We start from the raw sequence: 18,888 nt of genomic DNA, 5'->3' as shown, positions 1-18,888 counted from the left end.
ACGTCGATGTGCCAGTTCTAATTATTATTACCAGCCCTATAACTAGACGGATAGCTAGGACGTATGAGAAATATGAGCCTGGCTGTATCTTATATGTGTTTGTATATATAGCATTTTAATTATGATATTTAATAAAGTATGGCTTTCTTTAGAAGTAAAGAAGATGCGCGGTAAGTTGAAAACTTTGAAGCTTATTGTCTCTTACCCTTTAGTTATTTTTTGTGTTAAACATATTTCCAGTTATGCTCTAAAACATGCAGGCGAAATATTTTTGTTTGTTTGTTTTATAAATAAGGACATAAACACAGATACTTTAAATCTTTGAAGGGCATTTAGAAGGGGAAAGCATTAGAAAAGCCAGAGTTATGGATGACAGCTTCTGGCGCATGCATACACTCGGAAACGTTGTGTTATCCACAATAAAGAAGTTGACATCCATAAATCTGGCTCTTCTTACAGATACTTTAAACTTCATCAATTTATTTAAACACTAACACATAAAATAAATATGTTATGAAATTTAAACGTACATTGCCATTTTGTAACAGCATTTTAATCTGATGTTAAATCCCTTTACTCCCAACTTCTCAGTGCCTACCTAAAACAACAATTATATCAAATATGTAATAGCTATCAACCCTAAACAGATGATTGAGATTAAAATCAGTAGTACGTAAGTGACAATTGGTCATCTTGCACGTGCAGCGACAATAAAACCCCTGACAAGTGAAATCCTGTCTGCTATAGACAACAGTTGTCGATTTCTGGCGATGACGCAAACGATTACCCAACCACACAGAGTCAATTACAATCGCCGGTGGCGTCAGTCTAACGATTAAGATAAGACCGATTTCCGCTTCTACCGCGGTATAAAGAAATTTATGGCCCTTGTCAATCTTATCTTATCGCAGCTATGAGTTGTTCAATATTATGTCTCAGCGTATAACAATGTACACGATTACACCCTTGGGGCATTAGTGTACAAGCTCTAAAATATTGTTACTTATTGTTGCATTTGTTATCTAGCACAGTGTTGATGACTTTGCACGCATGTCTATTTCAATGGCGAAAGGTAAATAATGCAATTAATGACCTCCTGGAGGTAAGCTGTTAGAAGTGTCCATTGAGCTGTTAGCCCCTTGATCTGGTAATCAATCAATGACATGGCGCTAATATGGTAAGTCGCACCTGAAAGTAGCGTGTTCGGACGAAATAATGACAACCACGAGCAAACACCTGTATGCTTCAGGTGATGTCAATGAGCATCTATACACACACCTCTTTTGTCAAACTGTTGTTAACACCATACTCGTTAGTGCACCATTTAGTTCATGAAGACAACGGAACAGGCGTTGTAGAAGTTTGGAACTACACTTTATGCCTACAACTTGTCCTAAACATTTTATTTCGAAAAAGAAATCCGGGTTGGCAAACAAATATATACGCTTAAGTGAATGGAGCTCCGGTGAAAAAAGGTCATATATAATACAACACAGTGAAGGAGAGTGTACAGAAACAGAAAGAGTATGTCACCGTTGTACAATGTATTTAATGTTAGTTAGTTAGGCTTTAAACTTGAGATGGGAAGATTCTCACTAGGTGGTATTAAAATCGTTCAGTTTTTGTAATAAAACAATGAACAGGTTTGAACAACCTAGTTAATGCGTCTGATCCAAGAGTTTTAATACCAAAGCCTTGCGGTACTAAAAGTGATCATTTCTTATGGAATTATACTTTCCACACACAAAAGGGACATGAAAAGCGTCCCCGGTGTGTTGTCCACAGGAATCTGTTGAATGTATGCTCACAACTTCTTGGATTAAAAAATATAAGGCGTTGTTCTCAATTCATTTTATTTCAAAAATAAACGAAGCTGTTATCCTTAGAGTTACATTTAATAAATGCATGCTCTCTATAAAGTCGATCAGTATTGACAGAATCAGTGAATAAAACATACAACTTTATGGATGACAACATCTTGTTTATATTGCATTAAGAGACGTTTCGATGTAGATTCTTACATCGTAAGTCTTGAGTACGCCTTTAAAATTATAGAATGCTGATCAAACAATTGTCAGTATTGATTTTCTGGTTTAATCACCGAAAATGCACATATTAAAATCATTAAAACGATCACTAGATAACTACTAAACTCGCTCGCTCAGTGTTTCATTTATATTAAACTTATTTATATAGTTTCTCAGTTTTACTCTCTTACAAGTTTGATTCTAACGATTATTCTGCAACTTTATACTTGACGGAAATGAGAAAACATTTCTGTCGCTAGATAAATACAATGATTTCATTAATCAATAAATCAGACCAAATTGACTACGTGCATATAATTGTTCCGTCATTGTGACAATCTCTTTATAAAGAAATAAGTGTTTGGGTGGATGATTCCCGCCGAGAGACGGCAGTATTTAGCCTGGGGGAGTTAAGCAGTATCCCCCGATTACCGCACATCAGCAGCCTGTGGATTATGACTGATTTCTAATTCATTCCCCTAACCGCGAGTTTCACCCCGGGGCACAACCAGTCGTCCGATCACACCAAGGATGGGCGGAACGTCGCATTTTGTAATTTCATTGTCCGGTTGATGTTGTGAACTGTTTAGTGAGAAGCTTAACGCCAGCGATCCCGCCATAATATTGTGTAATTATTATTACATCGCCCGTGATTACCTCTCTCTCAATTACCTGGAAGCAAGCAAAGAGCAAATTTGAAAGGTTGATATAATCTTATTTCCTCGCGTTAAAGAGCAGGACGAGAATATGTTGACGTTACGGATTTTGTGGGTCGTTAACTAGCTTATCAAGACAAAACACTAGCTAGACCAGACCGAGAAAACCTGGCAATGCACGACACTGGATTATGTGGACACAATTGTGTTGATCAGTCGATCAGCTGACTGTTATCACTAGTGTATTTTACTTGATGAATGGGTTGTTTTATCACCACTTATACTTGTGTCGATGTGGTCATTGTGCATACATACGTGTGTAACAGGCCTGACGTCTTGGGAAAAAAACAAATAAAAAATCACAACAAAAAAATCAAGAAAAACAAAACAAAACAAATACAAAAAAAGCAAAAACAACAAACAAACAAACAAAAAACCAACAAAAAACAACAACAACAAACAAAACAAAACAAATAGAAACAAAACAAAAAAATCACTCACGCTTGTCCCTAAACAATAGGTATACGCAAGCTGTGGTTAACCGCTTATGAAGTGGTAGTGACACTTCAGACACTTCTGTGAATTACAAAGTCCCTAATAGTTGTACAACAAATATTATACTATACACAGCTCAATATCAGTGGTCAAAAACAAGACCATTCTTGCGTAATAATCTCCACATTGTCTTTCCCTAAATCTAGATATAGAATTCTCCAAAGTAGATCTTTCCCGAAATGTATCTATATTTACTCAATGCATCTGCGATAGGATCATTATCTGCTGAAGACCTATAAATACACCAAGTAGGTCAAGTATACACGCATTAAGGCATGCGGTTTGTGTGTTTCCAGTTACAAAGTTATATATATATGAAGCGTCACGTGACGTAACACTGGTCTTAAAACACTGATGCGTCATTGCTACTGATTTGGAGCTCAACGTACGAGTCAAGTATGTGATAAATCATAACGACACACGAGGAGGTGCTGTTAACAGTATAACTATATCGAAACCTAAGGTATTTTCCATGATGCCCGACTATTCATATCCCCGTTCCCTAAACTGCGCCATATCGGTTGTTATCAACAGATCACCTGTTGTATACAGGTAATATACACCTGTTCCACACAACGCATGTCTCACCACGGGCATGACGTTTAACGGAGCACGTGCGCCGCGTGAAAGGAAAACTGTATGACGTTTTTGAGGCATTTCGGATTCCAATATCCACACTTCGTATTTCGATTCAAGATTTTGAGGGACTTTTCTGACAAAACTTGATCGGTGGTAATAACCTAAATTCAACTGAATATGATTAGGTAAATGTTTATAAAACAAGCTACAACAAACAACTTTGGTACTGAATTCAGTCTTAATTTGGAGTAAGTGAGTTTAGTTTGGCGCCGTTTTTAGCAATGTTCCGGCAACATCATGACGTGGACACCAGAAATTGGCTTCAAACATATTATTCATGGGGGAATCGAACCCGGGTCCTCGAGCGAACGCATTCACCACTTGGCTACCCTACAGCCTCCATTATAAGTCAAAGAAATGTGAATGCAGCGCCCAGTTTGGACGATGATACATACAACCATGAGAACATAACTGAAATTATACCTTACCATAACCAATATTCGAAACAACGGAAAATTCCTTTAACCAACATAAAAATATTACAAAAATTCAATCATGTTTTATGATTATCAAATTTACGTTCTCTTCTATTTACAAATGTATCGATAAATATCAATACTGGCCAAAATGATAATACTTATATATAAATATACATACTTCCCTGCACGTGTTACAATATAATTGCTCTTCATGAACATGACAATCAAGCCATAAGGTTTAAACAGTATAAATCCGAGGTTGTGACTCGGTGTTGATCATTATAACGAGGGGGAACCTGTTTTGATTTCTAATTATCAGTAAAAAGGTGACGTTTATATCCAAAATATATTTACATGGCTGTATTATGACAATGCCGCGTAAAATAGATTCAATTTAGTTGTAATATGAGGTTTTAATAGCTACCGCTGAGGAAGATAATACATGTTTGTGAGAGCTATCTCTTAATCCAGCTTAGAGGCAGGCATATAATTAAACTGACCACCCGACGCGGGGCCCCATTTTTTATAACCCATGGATCCCACGGGAGGTATCATCTATACATGGAGATGAAGCGATAGTAGCATCATCAGTTGGCTGGCTGGTGGCGTTAGGGTGAGGCTTGATTCATATGGCACCATATGCATCCACTTCCTAAGAACCTGCATATTCATATGCTGAACGTCTTTTAATTCACTGCAATATTACCTAACTGCCAATATTAATTTGCTATAGGTCTATATTTTAATATTCAAAATGTAATTTGATTTATGTAAAACGTCACTAAAACATAATTGACATCTAGAATGCTTGTCATTAGACAACTAACGGGGTCATGCGATGACGCTACTGACTGTATTGCTGGATGTAATCCAATCACAAGAGCGTAGAGCGATGCTCATGATGTCAGTCACGAGTTTGGGTCGAGATACCATTATTTACAGATGGTTGTCACATAGCTGGGATATTGCTGAATATGGTGCCACCATCAACATAACGACGGTCTGTATGCAATCGAATCTGGTCCGGACAGTCCAGTGACTGACACCACGAGCATCGATCTACGCAACTGGGATACAATGACATAATAGGTAAACTTGGACATTTGTTATTGGGATTTATTTGGGAACGCCGCCACCCGAATTAACAGGGTTTTAGTGTACACAAACGCATAATAATGCAATACCCAACGAGTTTATATGTTTGAAACGTTTGAAACAAATGTCATAAATAGATTCTGTTTCATGTCTTCCACTTTCGAATGTAAAACGGAGACAATCTGGGTGTGTTAAAGAAACCTGATGTGTGGGGATCACGCGTGTGTTTTCTGACGTGAGACGTTGTTAAGCAATGTGCGTCATCAACAACCACACGGAAGCGAACCCAATAGTGTATACACAGACAATACAAAAAGTACACAAAATATCCCACTCAGTACGTACTCTCTTACAAAGATCGCTTACATGTTTTCTTAATATTCAGTTTTCGAAAGGGTTACATAATGGAAGGTTCGTCACACAAGTCGGCGGAAAACATGCATGTGACCTACTTGTACAACGCCATGACTCTAAGTAAACCTGCATGGGTTTATTGTAAACAGTGTAGTGTCTACAGCGTTACTTCTACCATATACGGCTACACAAACAAGATATCTTAAATAGTTCGGCATACTAATCATTACAAACATTAATTTATTAATTCTCCCCACCATGTACTACAAAATAAAAAAAAATCTTTTTGTTTTCAAGCAAGAGTAAAACATTCTGAAAATGTTTACATCTCAACTTAATCTTAGAGCACATGCATGGCAGATATGGCTGTGAATTTGCTGCGCTTAAATTATTTTTCAAACCATTTGCATCGTTGGAAAGTGTAGGGTTAGTGAGTGAGCTGCCTTTGTACAAATCAGTCTGGAGGATGGGTGATCCTCACTCTCTCACACCATACTGCTCTACATCTGGGCAACATTCGGGATACCAAAAGGACGTTGGTCAATAATTGTGGTAAAATGAACCAAGCCACACTCAGGCCACCCGATTCTCATCAGTCGTATCGTACGACAAGCATAGGGTATATTTACAATTACCCCTTCATCGGACACCCGAAGGCATATCGGGAGGAACTTAAAGGTATATCGACAATGCAGAGGTTGATTTCGGCTCCAGCAACCCAAAATGTGCGCCGGAACATCATGAGATGTAGAGTTAAGCGCTGACGCGAAAGAAATATATTTACGGGGCCCAAAATTATAGTTTAGGTAAGTAAAATAACTACTATACAACGACGCCATTTTCAACTGTCCGCGAACAAAGTCAAACGCAACGCGAACAATAAAGATCAGTGTACTCGATGAACTTTCACAGCACTATAATCAATAACACGGTTGTTTCAATGCATGAGAAAACATTAACCATAATAGTTCAACTGCATACATGCAGATGTTCACACTTAGGCTGAACTAATTATCGGAACCATCCTCCGCCGGCTAAGTCTACAAGTCATATACTCTTTGTTAGCATAAACCGCCACACCTTACAGGTAAAACTGAACACAATGGACAAATACGGCACCACATTGTGTTTACTGGCATTAAGCTATTACAGCTGTAGCCGGGGGGTCGATGATGTAGGTAATTATCTATTTACAGATAGTGGTGAAATGTGCTTCTCAATTAACTGTTTTGTAGATCTTTATCGAGAAGATAAGTATCAGAGGCACGACTAAAGGTATGCACTAATTTCATTGTTTGATTAGGCCGACGCTGTATACTTGATAATCTATTCTTCTTACTGGGTAAAAGACGTATTTGTTGAGAGTGAGTGAGTGAGTGAGTGAGCGAGTGAATGAGTGAGTTAATTTTACGCCGCTTTTAGAAATATTTTATCAATATCACGACGGGGGACCCCAGAAATGGGTTTCACGTGTTGTTTTACAACTATTTGGGACTTTGTTATTCACGGAAGTGTCTGAAGTGCCACTTTCATATGGTTTTATTAATGTCTTACCCCGTGTAGGTGTAATCATTGCATGAACATTATTCTCTACCGTATTTGTATGCAGTTAACAACATTTGTTGGATGCACATACTGATTTAACTACAATGAATACAACCATTACAGTAAAGAATTAATTCTGTTACCGTAAAGAACGTGTATGTTACGGTACGAAACAAAAACAGCAGTTCACAGAGGATCTTTGTATAAAATATGAATATGTCTTTATATATTCATTGGTGTAAACCTGTGTAAAGTTACACTTTTTGGTTCAACATATTGATGTTTATGTAATGTGAAAAACAGATTGTTTAACGACATTTTTTGTCTTTCCTTTAACAAGCATATCTTTCCCGTAACAACGATATTTTGTTTGTATTTTTAAAGTTTTTAACAAATCATATTGATTTAAAAACACTTTATTTAGAAGTATGAAAGTTTTTATTAAAATGATAATAAAATGTTTCCTTGGGTGAGGTTTAGCTGAAAAATCCACAATGGAAACTTAGATGTATGTGTGAGTTTTAGTATACATACAAGTATACATGCAAATCAATTTGCGCAAAGTAATCCATGCAGATTCCAACACTTATGTGGGTATACATACAGTCTAAGCTCATCTTCATGTCTGGCATACAAAATGCATACAAATATCATTTGCATAACATGTTACATCATGTAAGTGTTGTTACGGGAAAGAAATGTAAATTTGGTAATTTGAGAAATCAAAATATTTTTTCAAAACATAATTGCAATTAAGGCTGAGTTCTGTTATGTTTTGAAAGAGCTATAGCATATGATGCTATTTAAAGAATGAAAAAAATAACTTTTCAGTCATTTCTTTTCGTCATTTCATGAGGACCGAATCTTGGCATATTTTGAAAACGACTCCCCGTGGGCATGAGCTGTTGTAGCTGTGGGGGGAATCGAACCCGGGTCTTGGGCATGACAGGTGAACCCTTTAACCATTAAGCCATCCCAACACCCTGTTTGTTATAATATACAGAGACTTTTTCTGCAAAGTTTATATTAAAAAGGATCAAACATCGCGTCCAAGATTATTGCGATAAATACGAATTTCCCAAAATTACTGTTATTATCTTGCCATAATATTTTAACGTATTTTTAATAATCAACGTGTCAAATCTTGATATGTTGAAAGAGGAAATAGAAAAGGGTATTATACAACCGGACATTAGTCGAAAACCGGGTATCTCCCGAAAATGATTACATTTTAGAAGCTTATTCATAGCGACAATGACAATGATTTGGACATATTTATTTTTTAAAAGAGACCGGCGCACACGTGTTGTAATGATAAGCATGATCGTCCACGTTATGTTGGTATATGAAAAGACAACGTGTTGCTGCAGACGCTGACGTTGACTCATTCGACCTGTACGGGCAGCTATATCAGGTGGTGGTGATAACGCTCGCCTAGCTACGTGAATAGCATAAATATGTATATTCGTCTCAATCATGTGTGCACTATTTCAAGTACATTGGTGGAAATAGGTTCAGCAATGAAACTGCACGCAGTAAAGATTATAGGGGGTCGATACATAAAATAATGAGTTCATCCTGGTCGTTGATCAAGTGAGCTGTGTACGTGCCTCCTATCACTGCTATCGTAAATACAGCAAAATACAGCCTTTTTTTCTACATCAACTAGGAACCCAGCAGTGTTAGGCTATCTCATTCAAAAGTAAGAATGCGAAACTAGTAATGATCTTCTAATGCCAAGTTGTTTGGGTGTGTGTCGCCGAGACAGTTAATAAATGTATACAATTCATGGATATTTTATTTGTTATCTTCCGAATCATAACACCATAGTTCCCTGAGCATATAAACCTTGGCAACAATTATTATTTTTTGTTTTGTTTTTGTTTTGTTTTGTTAATTTTTTTTGCTTTGAGTTTTTAAAGCAACGTAATATCTTTGAAATCAAATATGAACAGAAGAAAATGTACTGTGCCATCGTAACTGTACTATATTTAGAACATTAATGTTGGTTCAGAACATTGTATAATTACTTGACTATATAATCCCCAGGAATCGTTTTTGACGACCCTGGAGTCTCCATGTCTTCAAAATATATTGTTTCCAACGTAAGATAAAAATTCAAATTGAGCAGCTGTTGCGGCATATTTATTTTTAACTGTGAATCATACATGTTATTTAAATTTAGTGTCACATGTGTTGCAGCTGATTCGTATGCATACAAGTTTGTTTAACATTGACGTACTGATTTTTAAAAAGATGTCTGTTGGCCTGTAGTCCACATTAGAATATAACCAACATGCATCCTTATTTTTGCATAACCAACTACAAGCAATGTGAGTAAGTGACGTTTTAAGCCGCTTTTTGCAACAATCCAGCAATATCACGCCGTCGACACCAGAAATGGACTTCACATGTTGTACACATGTGGGGAATAGAACTCGTATGTTCGGTGTGTGACGAGCGAACGCTTTAACCCACTAGACTACCACGTCTCCCTTCAATGCAATGTAATTGTTTCTTAAAATATATCTAAATGCAAAAATAAAACCATACTTACATAACAGTCTTAGAAATGTTATCACGTTAAAACATACGTGTTTATAAAAGGAAAAGTAAAATCCAAACTTGTCCTCGAGCGATGAATACCTTCTGGAGCAATCTATTCATGACAAATCATTCTTAACATGGGCTGAATTCAATATCAGTATATTCTCTTGGTTTTGAGGACGGAGAATTGCAATACTTTTCTATATATACATTCAAACCGTTAAAACCAAAATATTCTTGCGACAATAAACAACATATAGTATTGTGGTTTATAAAGACAGACTATAGACTAGCTTATTTTGGTCTTTAAATAACCATACACACAATAAACACGAACACTAATTTAGAAATTGTTTTATTTTTACATGCATAAACACTTAAAATAGGTATCGACAACAAAACACCCTATATATTCCTGTCATCAAACACTGAACAGATTATAGCAATTAACGTCTGGGTGTGTGTTGGATATACTTATATTTGTGAAGATCGTAATACGATTAAGGTGAGAGTTCCTTCGCCTACAGATTGAGTGCTGAAGTCATTCATTCTGTCATTGCGAGCGACCTCTTCCGTAAACCAATCAGCATCGAGGTCGCTTGACACGCGCCAGGTCATTGCTTCCTTATATGGAAGCTTCGTCATGGGATTGCTGATGTCACGCGTTGACCTGCTATAAAAGCTTCCACCTGACGCTCAATTTAGACCAGTTGAGATTAACATTAGTCAACGTATTTTCCCGGGATTTCCCTTAAACTGTCTATATATTCAACAGAGGAAGTTGAAGCCATTTAATAGCAATCAACCCGAAGAGACGTATCGTTGTCCGGAAGATATAAGTGATCACTTCAATTGTATGACATACTTACCTGTAATGATGACCAACCACGGTCTGCCTCTGCAACAGCGACGGGGGAGCGCCGCTCTCCTCACCCCTCTCGTGATTCCCCCTCGGGATTCCCTCCCAAATGACGACCTGGTTGAGGAGGGGAAGGAACTGTTTCATAATTTCGTTTTGGAGGATATTCAAAGGGAGGAACTGAGCGTGGACGACTTGACAGCCCAAATCAGGTTTGTTTACAAATAACTACTCTTGTTGAACACGAGAGAGGTCGGAATAATTAAATGTAAATTCTATGTTAATAACAACGATAACAATGACGGTGATAATGATAATATTAATACAAATGCTATTTTTAGGTTTTACCGATAAAAATAAAATGTAGCAGAGGTCATAATATTATTATCACTATCAATACGCATTTAGAGTAATCAACCATTTGGAAGTGATGTATCGCATTCAAACAATCCATTGTTAAAAATTAAGCAGCCTTGTTGACAGGTATTTACTTCGTTTAGGATTGTTTTTAGTAATATAGGTACAGGTTTCACAGTCACGATGTGGCTGAAATTCTGTCGGTGTGACTCTAAATTTGAAGACACTCACTTGATATTGAGCACGACATGTCTATCCTTGTCATATCCATCAAAACTAATGTTGAAACATTGAAGAAACTGTAGAGGTGCCTACCTTAAACCTTTTACTAGAAATCCAGAATTCTGTTATAGTTACACTGTCGTGATATATACACACAGCTTCAGTACAACTGTATTAATTAATTACATGACTTTGTGAGGTGACATCATCATTAACTGGAAGCTGGTACTTGTTTGGTGCAGATGTACTTGACGAGTCAGAGAGTGCAGAAAAAAGTACTGCATACAACTCATGCTAATCAGAGGGTAATACGTACAGCGTACTGATCGACAACACAGCTCCAGCTGTCAAGGGGGACTGTTGAGATGTATTGTTGTTACTCAGTGTGCGATATGAGGGGAGAATCCAAAATAACTACCACTCGCTATACGGTCTGGATCGATCGCGTTACGTGAGAAGAGTCAGAATGGTGTCAGTTTAACTCCAGTGTTGGTGGAGAAGAGGGGAGAGTATCTCTCATATCGTAACGTTTACGTTGAATGTTCAAACAATACGAGGTAGTTGACAACCTAAAAGTTGCCACCTATATTTACCACTATTTACTTGCAGTCTTAATCTATCAATTACAGAGGCCTCTTAGCTCCTTTATGAAATTTTGTAGGTTTCAATCACGTAAAATATGTTGAATCTCACAGGCCAATATACATTTCAACGGAAATATTAGCAGACGTCTATTTCTGACCTGTGTTCACTGATTTAGCACCGTTTTTAAAAGTATATTTGTAACGTTGCAGATAGCACTTACTGTATACAAGGTATACCATGATAGACATAAAATAACAAAGATATTAGTTATTATAAGCTGCGTTCCGGTTGGGAGAGAAGGCGGACAACTCAGATCATAGTTGTGTACGAACCTCATAAAAAGGAAAACATATTTGTCCTGAATATCATGCATATTTTTAGTTAATACAATAAAAGCTGAAGTTTGGCTTGTTATGAGGGAAACAGAAACCACTCAGGGATGTGGTCTATACTGACACGGAAATTGTATCTATGAACATGTGATATTTTTCGTAACTTATGACAGAATCTGGAAGAATATACTAGAAATTAACATTAGCCATTGGGACTTTAGACTGCGACTGCCAACGTAATATGTACAATATTTGATATCATTCGGATTGAAATCCAACTGAATTAAGTTGAACATGACATCCTATAACATAGCTTTTGTAGTACGATTTTCCATTCGTGTCACTTTATAGCAGTTTATAATATGTGTGATATAGACTGCCTTTGTTTGACTTACATACGTCAAACCGTGTCACGAGGATAAGGGGTCCTTTGTTATTATTTGTTTACGTATTGCTGGTGTTTGTGCTGATGAGATCCGGTTTACGTACATCTACTTCAATCATATTATTTTGTGTACCCTCTTTACGTGGGTTACAACACATTTGGACTTCGATCTCACTTTCTAGAAATGGGATTGTTCTGGACAATCCCCACATAATTATATATTAAAAAGGTTCACATAAACGCTTTCTTGGAACAAATCCATGACTTTCAACTAATAGGATTAACAAGGAAAGAGGATGATGTACGAATGGTATGTTCTTTATTCGGGTCGTTCGACTGTATGTCGATATATCTTTTATGCTGATATATACTACTCAAGAGAAGTTAAGGATCATATTTGTTTTCTTCTCTCAAATGACTATTTTAATCTGTCGTGGCATCGCGCTAATCATTTTCGAAATGGTAGTGTGACATCGGTACTACCCAATGTCGAACTGTGGACATCTCGACATGTATCCACTGTTATTCCGAATTTCGAGTTAGAGGTTTACCCCGAATTTCGATGTAAGGTTTAGTTGTTTTATCAGAAAAAGTGACATTTTTTGTTGTATTAGTTATGATTTTTTTACACGATGTATCATTAAAATATATCATTTATCTAATGCATATTATTTTTCCAGCACCCCAGCCGGTTACAAAAATCCAATGTGGGCAAAGACCGGACGTGAACTACGGCACATGGCGGATGAATTTGCCAAAACTAAAGAAAGACAGCGATTGGCCAACAGAGCAGCTTCAGTATGTACCTTCTACCGTACAGTGTTTCGCCACCTGAAACGAAAACTGAATCATATTTTTGAGATCTTATGAAATAAGAGGTAGGGAGAACCGACGCATTTTTTAATTGACCTTTATTTACCGTAATATATTTTCACAGAATATACAGTACATGGATAAGTGGTTTGGGCAATGCAAACATGGATCACACGCTTCATGCGTTTAATAATCAAAGGAAGGTCATCAGGCTGAGTGTGAACGAGTGAACAACGCCCGATGTATTTTTGTGTCTTACGCCATTAGGCTGAATGCTCCTTTATTCTAACACAAAAGAATTAATTGATTTTCTCATCAGATTGGAAAGTGACGACGATGTATTAAAAGAGTCTGGGTTGCCGTTGTGTAATGCGTGTCACGGGTTAGGAATCTCAACAATCTCAGTATTGATTTTTGGCGTTAATTATTTACAGGGATCGGGCAATAGGCGATTGTCCTTTATTGGTATGTTGACTGTAAAGTGGGCGACACATTTCATGGCATGGTTGATTGAAGAAGTAGTCATAACCTCATACTTGATACCAATATATTTTAATCGTTTTCCATCGGGAGTAGCCTAGTGTTTAAAGCGTTGGCTCGTCACACTGAAGACCCGGGTTCGATTCCTATGATGGGTGCAGTGTGTGAAGAAAGCCTAGTGTCCCCCGTCGTGATATATTCTGGAATATTGTTACAAGTGGCGTAAAACTAAATTCACTCTCTCAGTATCCACGTACACTTCATATAAGTCAACTGGCCATGTATTCTTCCTGTTAAAATGAATGAAATAAACTTACTGATCAGCGAATTTTATTTTACGCCGTATGTACTAATGACTATTGAGACTAAAAGCAGGTTTTATATTTTCAAAGGTATTTGTGAACATAATGAAAAAAATGCAAAACTAAAGCGTTACTTCTCTTCCAGGTGGACATCAGTTCGGTAACGTTTGAGCAGTTCCGTGACTTGCTGTCGGAGCTGTTTCACCACAACGACTTCACCAAAGAGAGGGTGATGATCCTGTTCTGTTTTTGCTCAGACTTGGCTGTCCGAGGGTTGAAGATTGGCGTGGAGTTATGTTGTCAAGTGGTCAGCTGGTCACTCAGATTTATCACCGATACAGTGTGCTCAATCATACAGACGTTAGGAGGATGGGTAAGTGATCAGCTTTTATTCCTTGTAGTTTGTAAAGATAATATATATATATAATTAATTATCTCAATATCAAGATGTGTCCATTAGTAAGGGAAGAAGAAATATGTGCATTGTAATTATTGGGTTTGGGTGTTGGTGTGGGTGTGGAGGGGCGGGGAGGGTTGTTATACAAGAGTAATAATTTATATTCAATTGTAATTCATGGTATAGAACAGTACGCGACATTCACTGAGCACTCGCATGTCAAACTTATCAATGTCGTTACCATTTAGTTAATTGTCTTAAAATGCAATTATAGTAATAGCTTCAAAAATTTCCGCCATTTAACTTTTACACAAACCCTGATAACCATAGCAATGCGTTGTTTACTTCAGAGTCAAGTTGTGAGTCGTAATGGCGAGGGTCCCTTGGGCTATGTCGTGGTGGCAGTGGTCGCGGTGGTGGGGACAGTCCTCGTCATGAGGTACCTGAAACAGTGAACGCTTCGAGACCTTCGAACCTGAACCCGTGTCTCTTTCATTCCAAGTTGATCTCAGAAGTCCAATGGTGCTTCGACAAACCCAAGTGTTCATCTCCAGCGTCGACTGGGAAGCAGGTATTCATCACATCTTCTGCGTCGACTGGGAACCATTATCGCACAAAAGACGCTTACCCACTTTTCACTCAGTCAACGCAAACCTACCTCGGACGACTCGGGAGCAACATTCGTCACCACTCGCGTGTTTACGTAACCTGCAGCTCTCCGAAACAAAACGAGTTGTCACGAATGTGCTGCAAACACTTGCCTCAACGTGACATTCACAGACTCAGAATTGAGGCAGTTCACGAAAAACATATTTTGTGAAGATTTATTTTTACAACAAAATTAAATGACGAAAAAGAGACATGACGGGGGAGTTGAATATCAATTACACGTGACACAAATGTCATGTGATACACAAAGTGGTTGCACGCCAGGAACATGTGAATGGGTGATCGTCAATTTACGCCATGTTGTAATGGCGGAACTTAAAACCAGATCACAAACCTATGAACGATGCCAAAAAACGTTATTTGGTATTACACGTGGAGCATTCTATGCCTGTGTTCACTTATATTTGAGTGTGTTCTTTTATGATAAATGTGATCATTCATTGTTATGTGTAGATTGTAGTTCTCATGTAGACGTGTTTTATTGTGGAATAGTTACTGTGCAATAACAATGATATTTTTTTATTAATGGTGAGGACACAAAATAATAGCAATTTTTTCGTCTGGGTCAGCATATGTTAGTTTTATTTGATATTTGTTGTGATTTTCTTGTTATTTAAGCTGCACAGTGACACCCAGTAAACAAATTCCGATCTGGGACTAAAAGGCAGTGTCAAGAAATTGTTTTATTAATGTGAATATTAAATCGTTTCTCAGCTCTCTGTTGATTGTAAGATTTTGACTGACAAGGTTGTGAATAGTTAGTTGTCTTCTGATCCGAAAAAACATCACTCTAAATTCTTCGTAATAAACATCAGTGGAAGTGGCAAAATCAATAAAACATAGTTATAGCCACCGACTTATTCTTAATTCACTTTGAAGTATGTAGTGTAAGTGAATAAACTGTTTCTTTAAAGTAGTCGCCCCAATCAATATGTGTACAGTGGAAGTTGTCTAACCCGGCACTCACGGGGACTAAGGAAATAACCTGCTTAAGGCAATGTGCCGGATTGCAGAGCTGGTGATAAATGTACTAGCAACGGAAGGGACTTGGATTTTATGCCGGTGTTGACAACTTGCTGGATTAGACAGATGCCGGTTTCTACAGCTTCCACTGTATATGCTCACGTCGCTACATGGCAGAAATAATTCCGATGCGACTTAAAAATCTTAACTCACTCACTCATATGTTCACATGACATGACAGATTGTCACATATAATTTGCGATCACTAAGAAGTCACAATCATTTGTCAGGAGCAATATTCAAAACTTGCTTTTGCCTTAACCAGTGAATCAAATACGGTGACTTTAGCCAAAAACATTAGTCAATACATTCATCTTTTGTGTAGGTAATATATTCGTTAGCATTAAGCTTGATATTTCAGTCTACGTTCCCTGTGTCTTAGTTCTAGTATGAATATGTTATGTATGTTATTCATGGCCAGTTATTAATGGAAGTCTAGTCGTGGCTTTTTCGGGGTTGGTTATTATTTAATTTCAGTTTTGTTGTGGTTGATTTAAGTCAAATTACAGGTGTAACAAGTTAAACGTGTATTTATAGTTCAGTGTTCTTACAAACGTGGTATTATGAAAACGATTGTTGCGAATGGCGGGGAAACACATTTAGGATTTTGCGTAGTAGTCTTCAAGACATAAGGCATCTCTTTGTTTCATCACCTGCGACATGAGCGTCACTGAAATTTCGTGACGTCATTCGACGTCATAGTCCAACAGAGAAAACGTATTTCGTCGGTGACTATTTTAAGATCTTGCTCAGTGAATTGTAAACATTTCATTGTCATGTTACATTATCACCTGTCACAACATTCTTTTCTAAACATTCACATGCCAACAATAGTACCAAAGCATGTCTTGGTTTATTTCACATTTTATCTTCATGTATTATTTTGCCATTGACAATCGAATATTTCTCATCACTTGTGTGTTTGTTTTGTGAAGTTTGCATAATGCTCAAAGTGTTTTACTTTACAATTTTTGGAATAAAATTTCGAAATGATATCCGATTTCGTTCATTTAGCATATGCGATCGCAACATTTGTGTCGCATCAGTTAAACCTCGTTAATCGAGTGAATTGAATACCCCTACTAGATTTTCGAAGCTCTCTTATTGCTAAGATAGTCGTAGGTCAATTTTAATGTATGACACTTACGACTATCTTAGCGCTAAGAGAGCTGCGAAAATCTGGGACCTGGTTACGTCATACCTAAGGACGTCAAAATATAGCGCTCAGCGTTAAAGGGGTACAACTAGGACTGGCAGACTCGGTGTCTGAGTGGTATCTCAGCGGGCGAGCACCTTTAAAAACAGACAGACTGACACAAACACGTGCGCCTTGTATAAGACCCATTTTCACACCACCCCTCGTATATCAGTCAGCGGGAACTCTGTAATACGGACATTCTCTATCCGGACGATTACTGTTGTGATTACTCAAGTTACACGATACTGAGGAACATTACTCTAACAATGATTCATTTCTTTGCTAACCAGTGTGATGTTACTGGTGGGGTAACCGATGTGACTGACAGAGGTAACATTTCCTGGATGACATGAAGGAACCCAAGACGAACCCCATTAGACGCAGAGAGCACAGTTTCCTACAGAATAACCAAATACAGAGAAATAGGCACACGTGACAATTCACGCTGAACTCTTCTAAATGAAATACCTCCTCACACATCACAATGGAATAACCATTTTCCATTTGTATTATCAGCCACCATTTAACATGGGTGTGTCCATTAATTCAGTAAAGTTCCTAATTACCCATCTGTATAACACATACTCAATGCTATGAAACTTAAACAAAACAGAAAGCAAAACCAAAGATCCTTGAGAACCAGATTGGTATTTATACGAAGAATATCTAACCATTACATAAGAGTCCCTTGCGTTGAAATACGCATTGCAAAAACCAACCGAAGAGCAATATCATCAGTAACTACCGAATATACCTTTTTGCGTACCTGCTCTTTCTAGATCTTTATCTACTGATCGCATGGAGACATCATGCCTACTCGATCAGACCCACTGCTGTCAATATTGTTTAAATATAGAGCTGTAAGTCTTGCTTAATGTTAATTACACATGTTTATGCTAGGTTATAGGATATGTTACATATGCAAATTAGAAGCAATGCCAAACACCATTTTAGTAGAATCATTTCAAAACATCTGTACTTGGTGTTAATATGCCCAATAGCAGGACCAAAGAGAAGAGCAATGAATAGTCCGAAATTTTCATCAACAGAACCAAAACATTCAGATGCAATAACTGATAAAATGCATCGGGAGAGCATCGGTAACGTTATGCGAAATATGACATTCATAAATTGAATTTTCACAATTACTTGTTTGGTTTTTGATATGATGCTGCTCCGGTTCTAGAATTTGCTATGAACTTCATCCATTAGTAATACATTAAAAATAGCTCGTTTTCATTAACTGCGGTATATATACTCAGTGAACATTGAAAAAACCGCAAAACAACAACAACAACAACAACAACAAACTACAGCACATGCAGCCAGGCTGGACCACCATGTGCATCAACATATCCAAAACAAGGAAGTGATGACTTTCTATGTTATTTTGGGATGACGTCAGCCAGTCAGCATCTAAAATAGCTTT

General features: G+C 37.5%; 1 protein-coding gene across 1 annotated transcript; it reads left to right on the top strand.

The window, feature by feature from the left end:
- Positions 1–10,422: 10,422 nt before the first annotated feature.
- Positions 10,423–17,256, top strand: LOC137276985 (apoptosis regulator BAX-like). Its single transcript, XM_067808641.1, has 4 exons — positions 10,423–10,908; positions 13,258–13,375; positions 14,318–14,545; positions 14,920–17,256. The coding sequence occupies exons 1-4, from the start codon at positions 10,694–10,696 to the stop codon at positions 15,022–15,024; spliced, it is 666 nt and encodes a 221-aa protein (XP_067664742.1). The 5' UTR covers positions 10,423–10,693; the 3' UTR covers positions 15,025–17,256.
- Positions 17,257–18,888: the final 1,632 nt, after the last annotated feature.

Source organism: Haliotis asinina, chromosome 3, assembly GCF_037392515.1.
Source record: "Haliotis asinina isolate JCU_RB_2024 chromosome 3, JCU_Hal_asi_v2, whole genome shotgun sequence".
Lineage (NCBI taxonomy): Eukaryota > Metazoa > Mollusca > Gastropoda > Lepetellida > Haliotidae > Haliotis > Haliotis asinina.
Note: the sequence above shows the minus strand (reverse complement) of the source record. Positions and strands in the feature narration are given on the sequence as shown.

Bases quoted from the DNA above. Each gene is read 5' to 3' on its own strand.
- LOC137276985 (XM_067808641.1), top strand. From the start codon at position 10,694: ATGACATACTTACCTGTAATGATGACCAACCACGGTCTGCCTCTGCAA. The intron at 10,909-13,257 runs GTTTGTTTACAA...TTATTTTTCCAG, and splicing joins GACTTGACAGCCCAAATCAG to CACCCCAGCCGGTTACAAAA. The intron at 13,376-14,317 runs GTATGTACCTTC...CTTCTCTTCCAG, and splicing joins TGGCCAACAGAGCAGCTTCA to GTGGACATCAGTTCGGTAAC.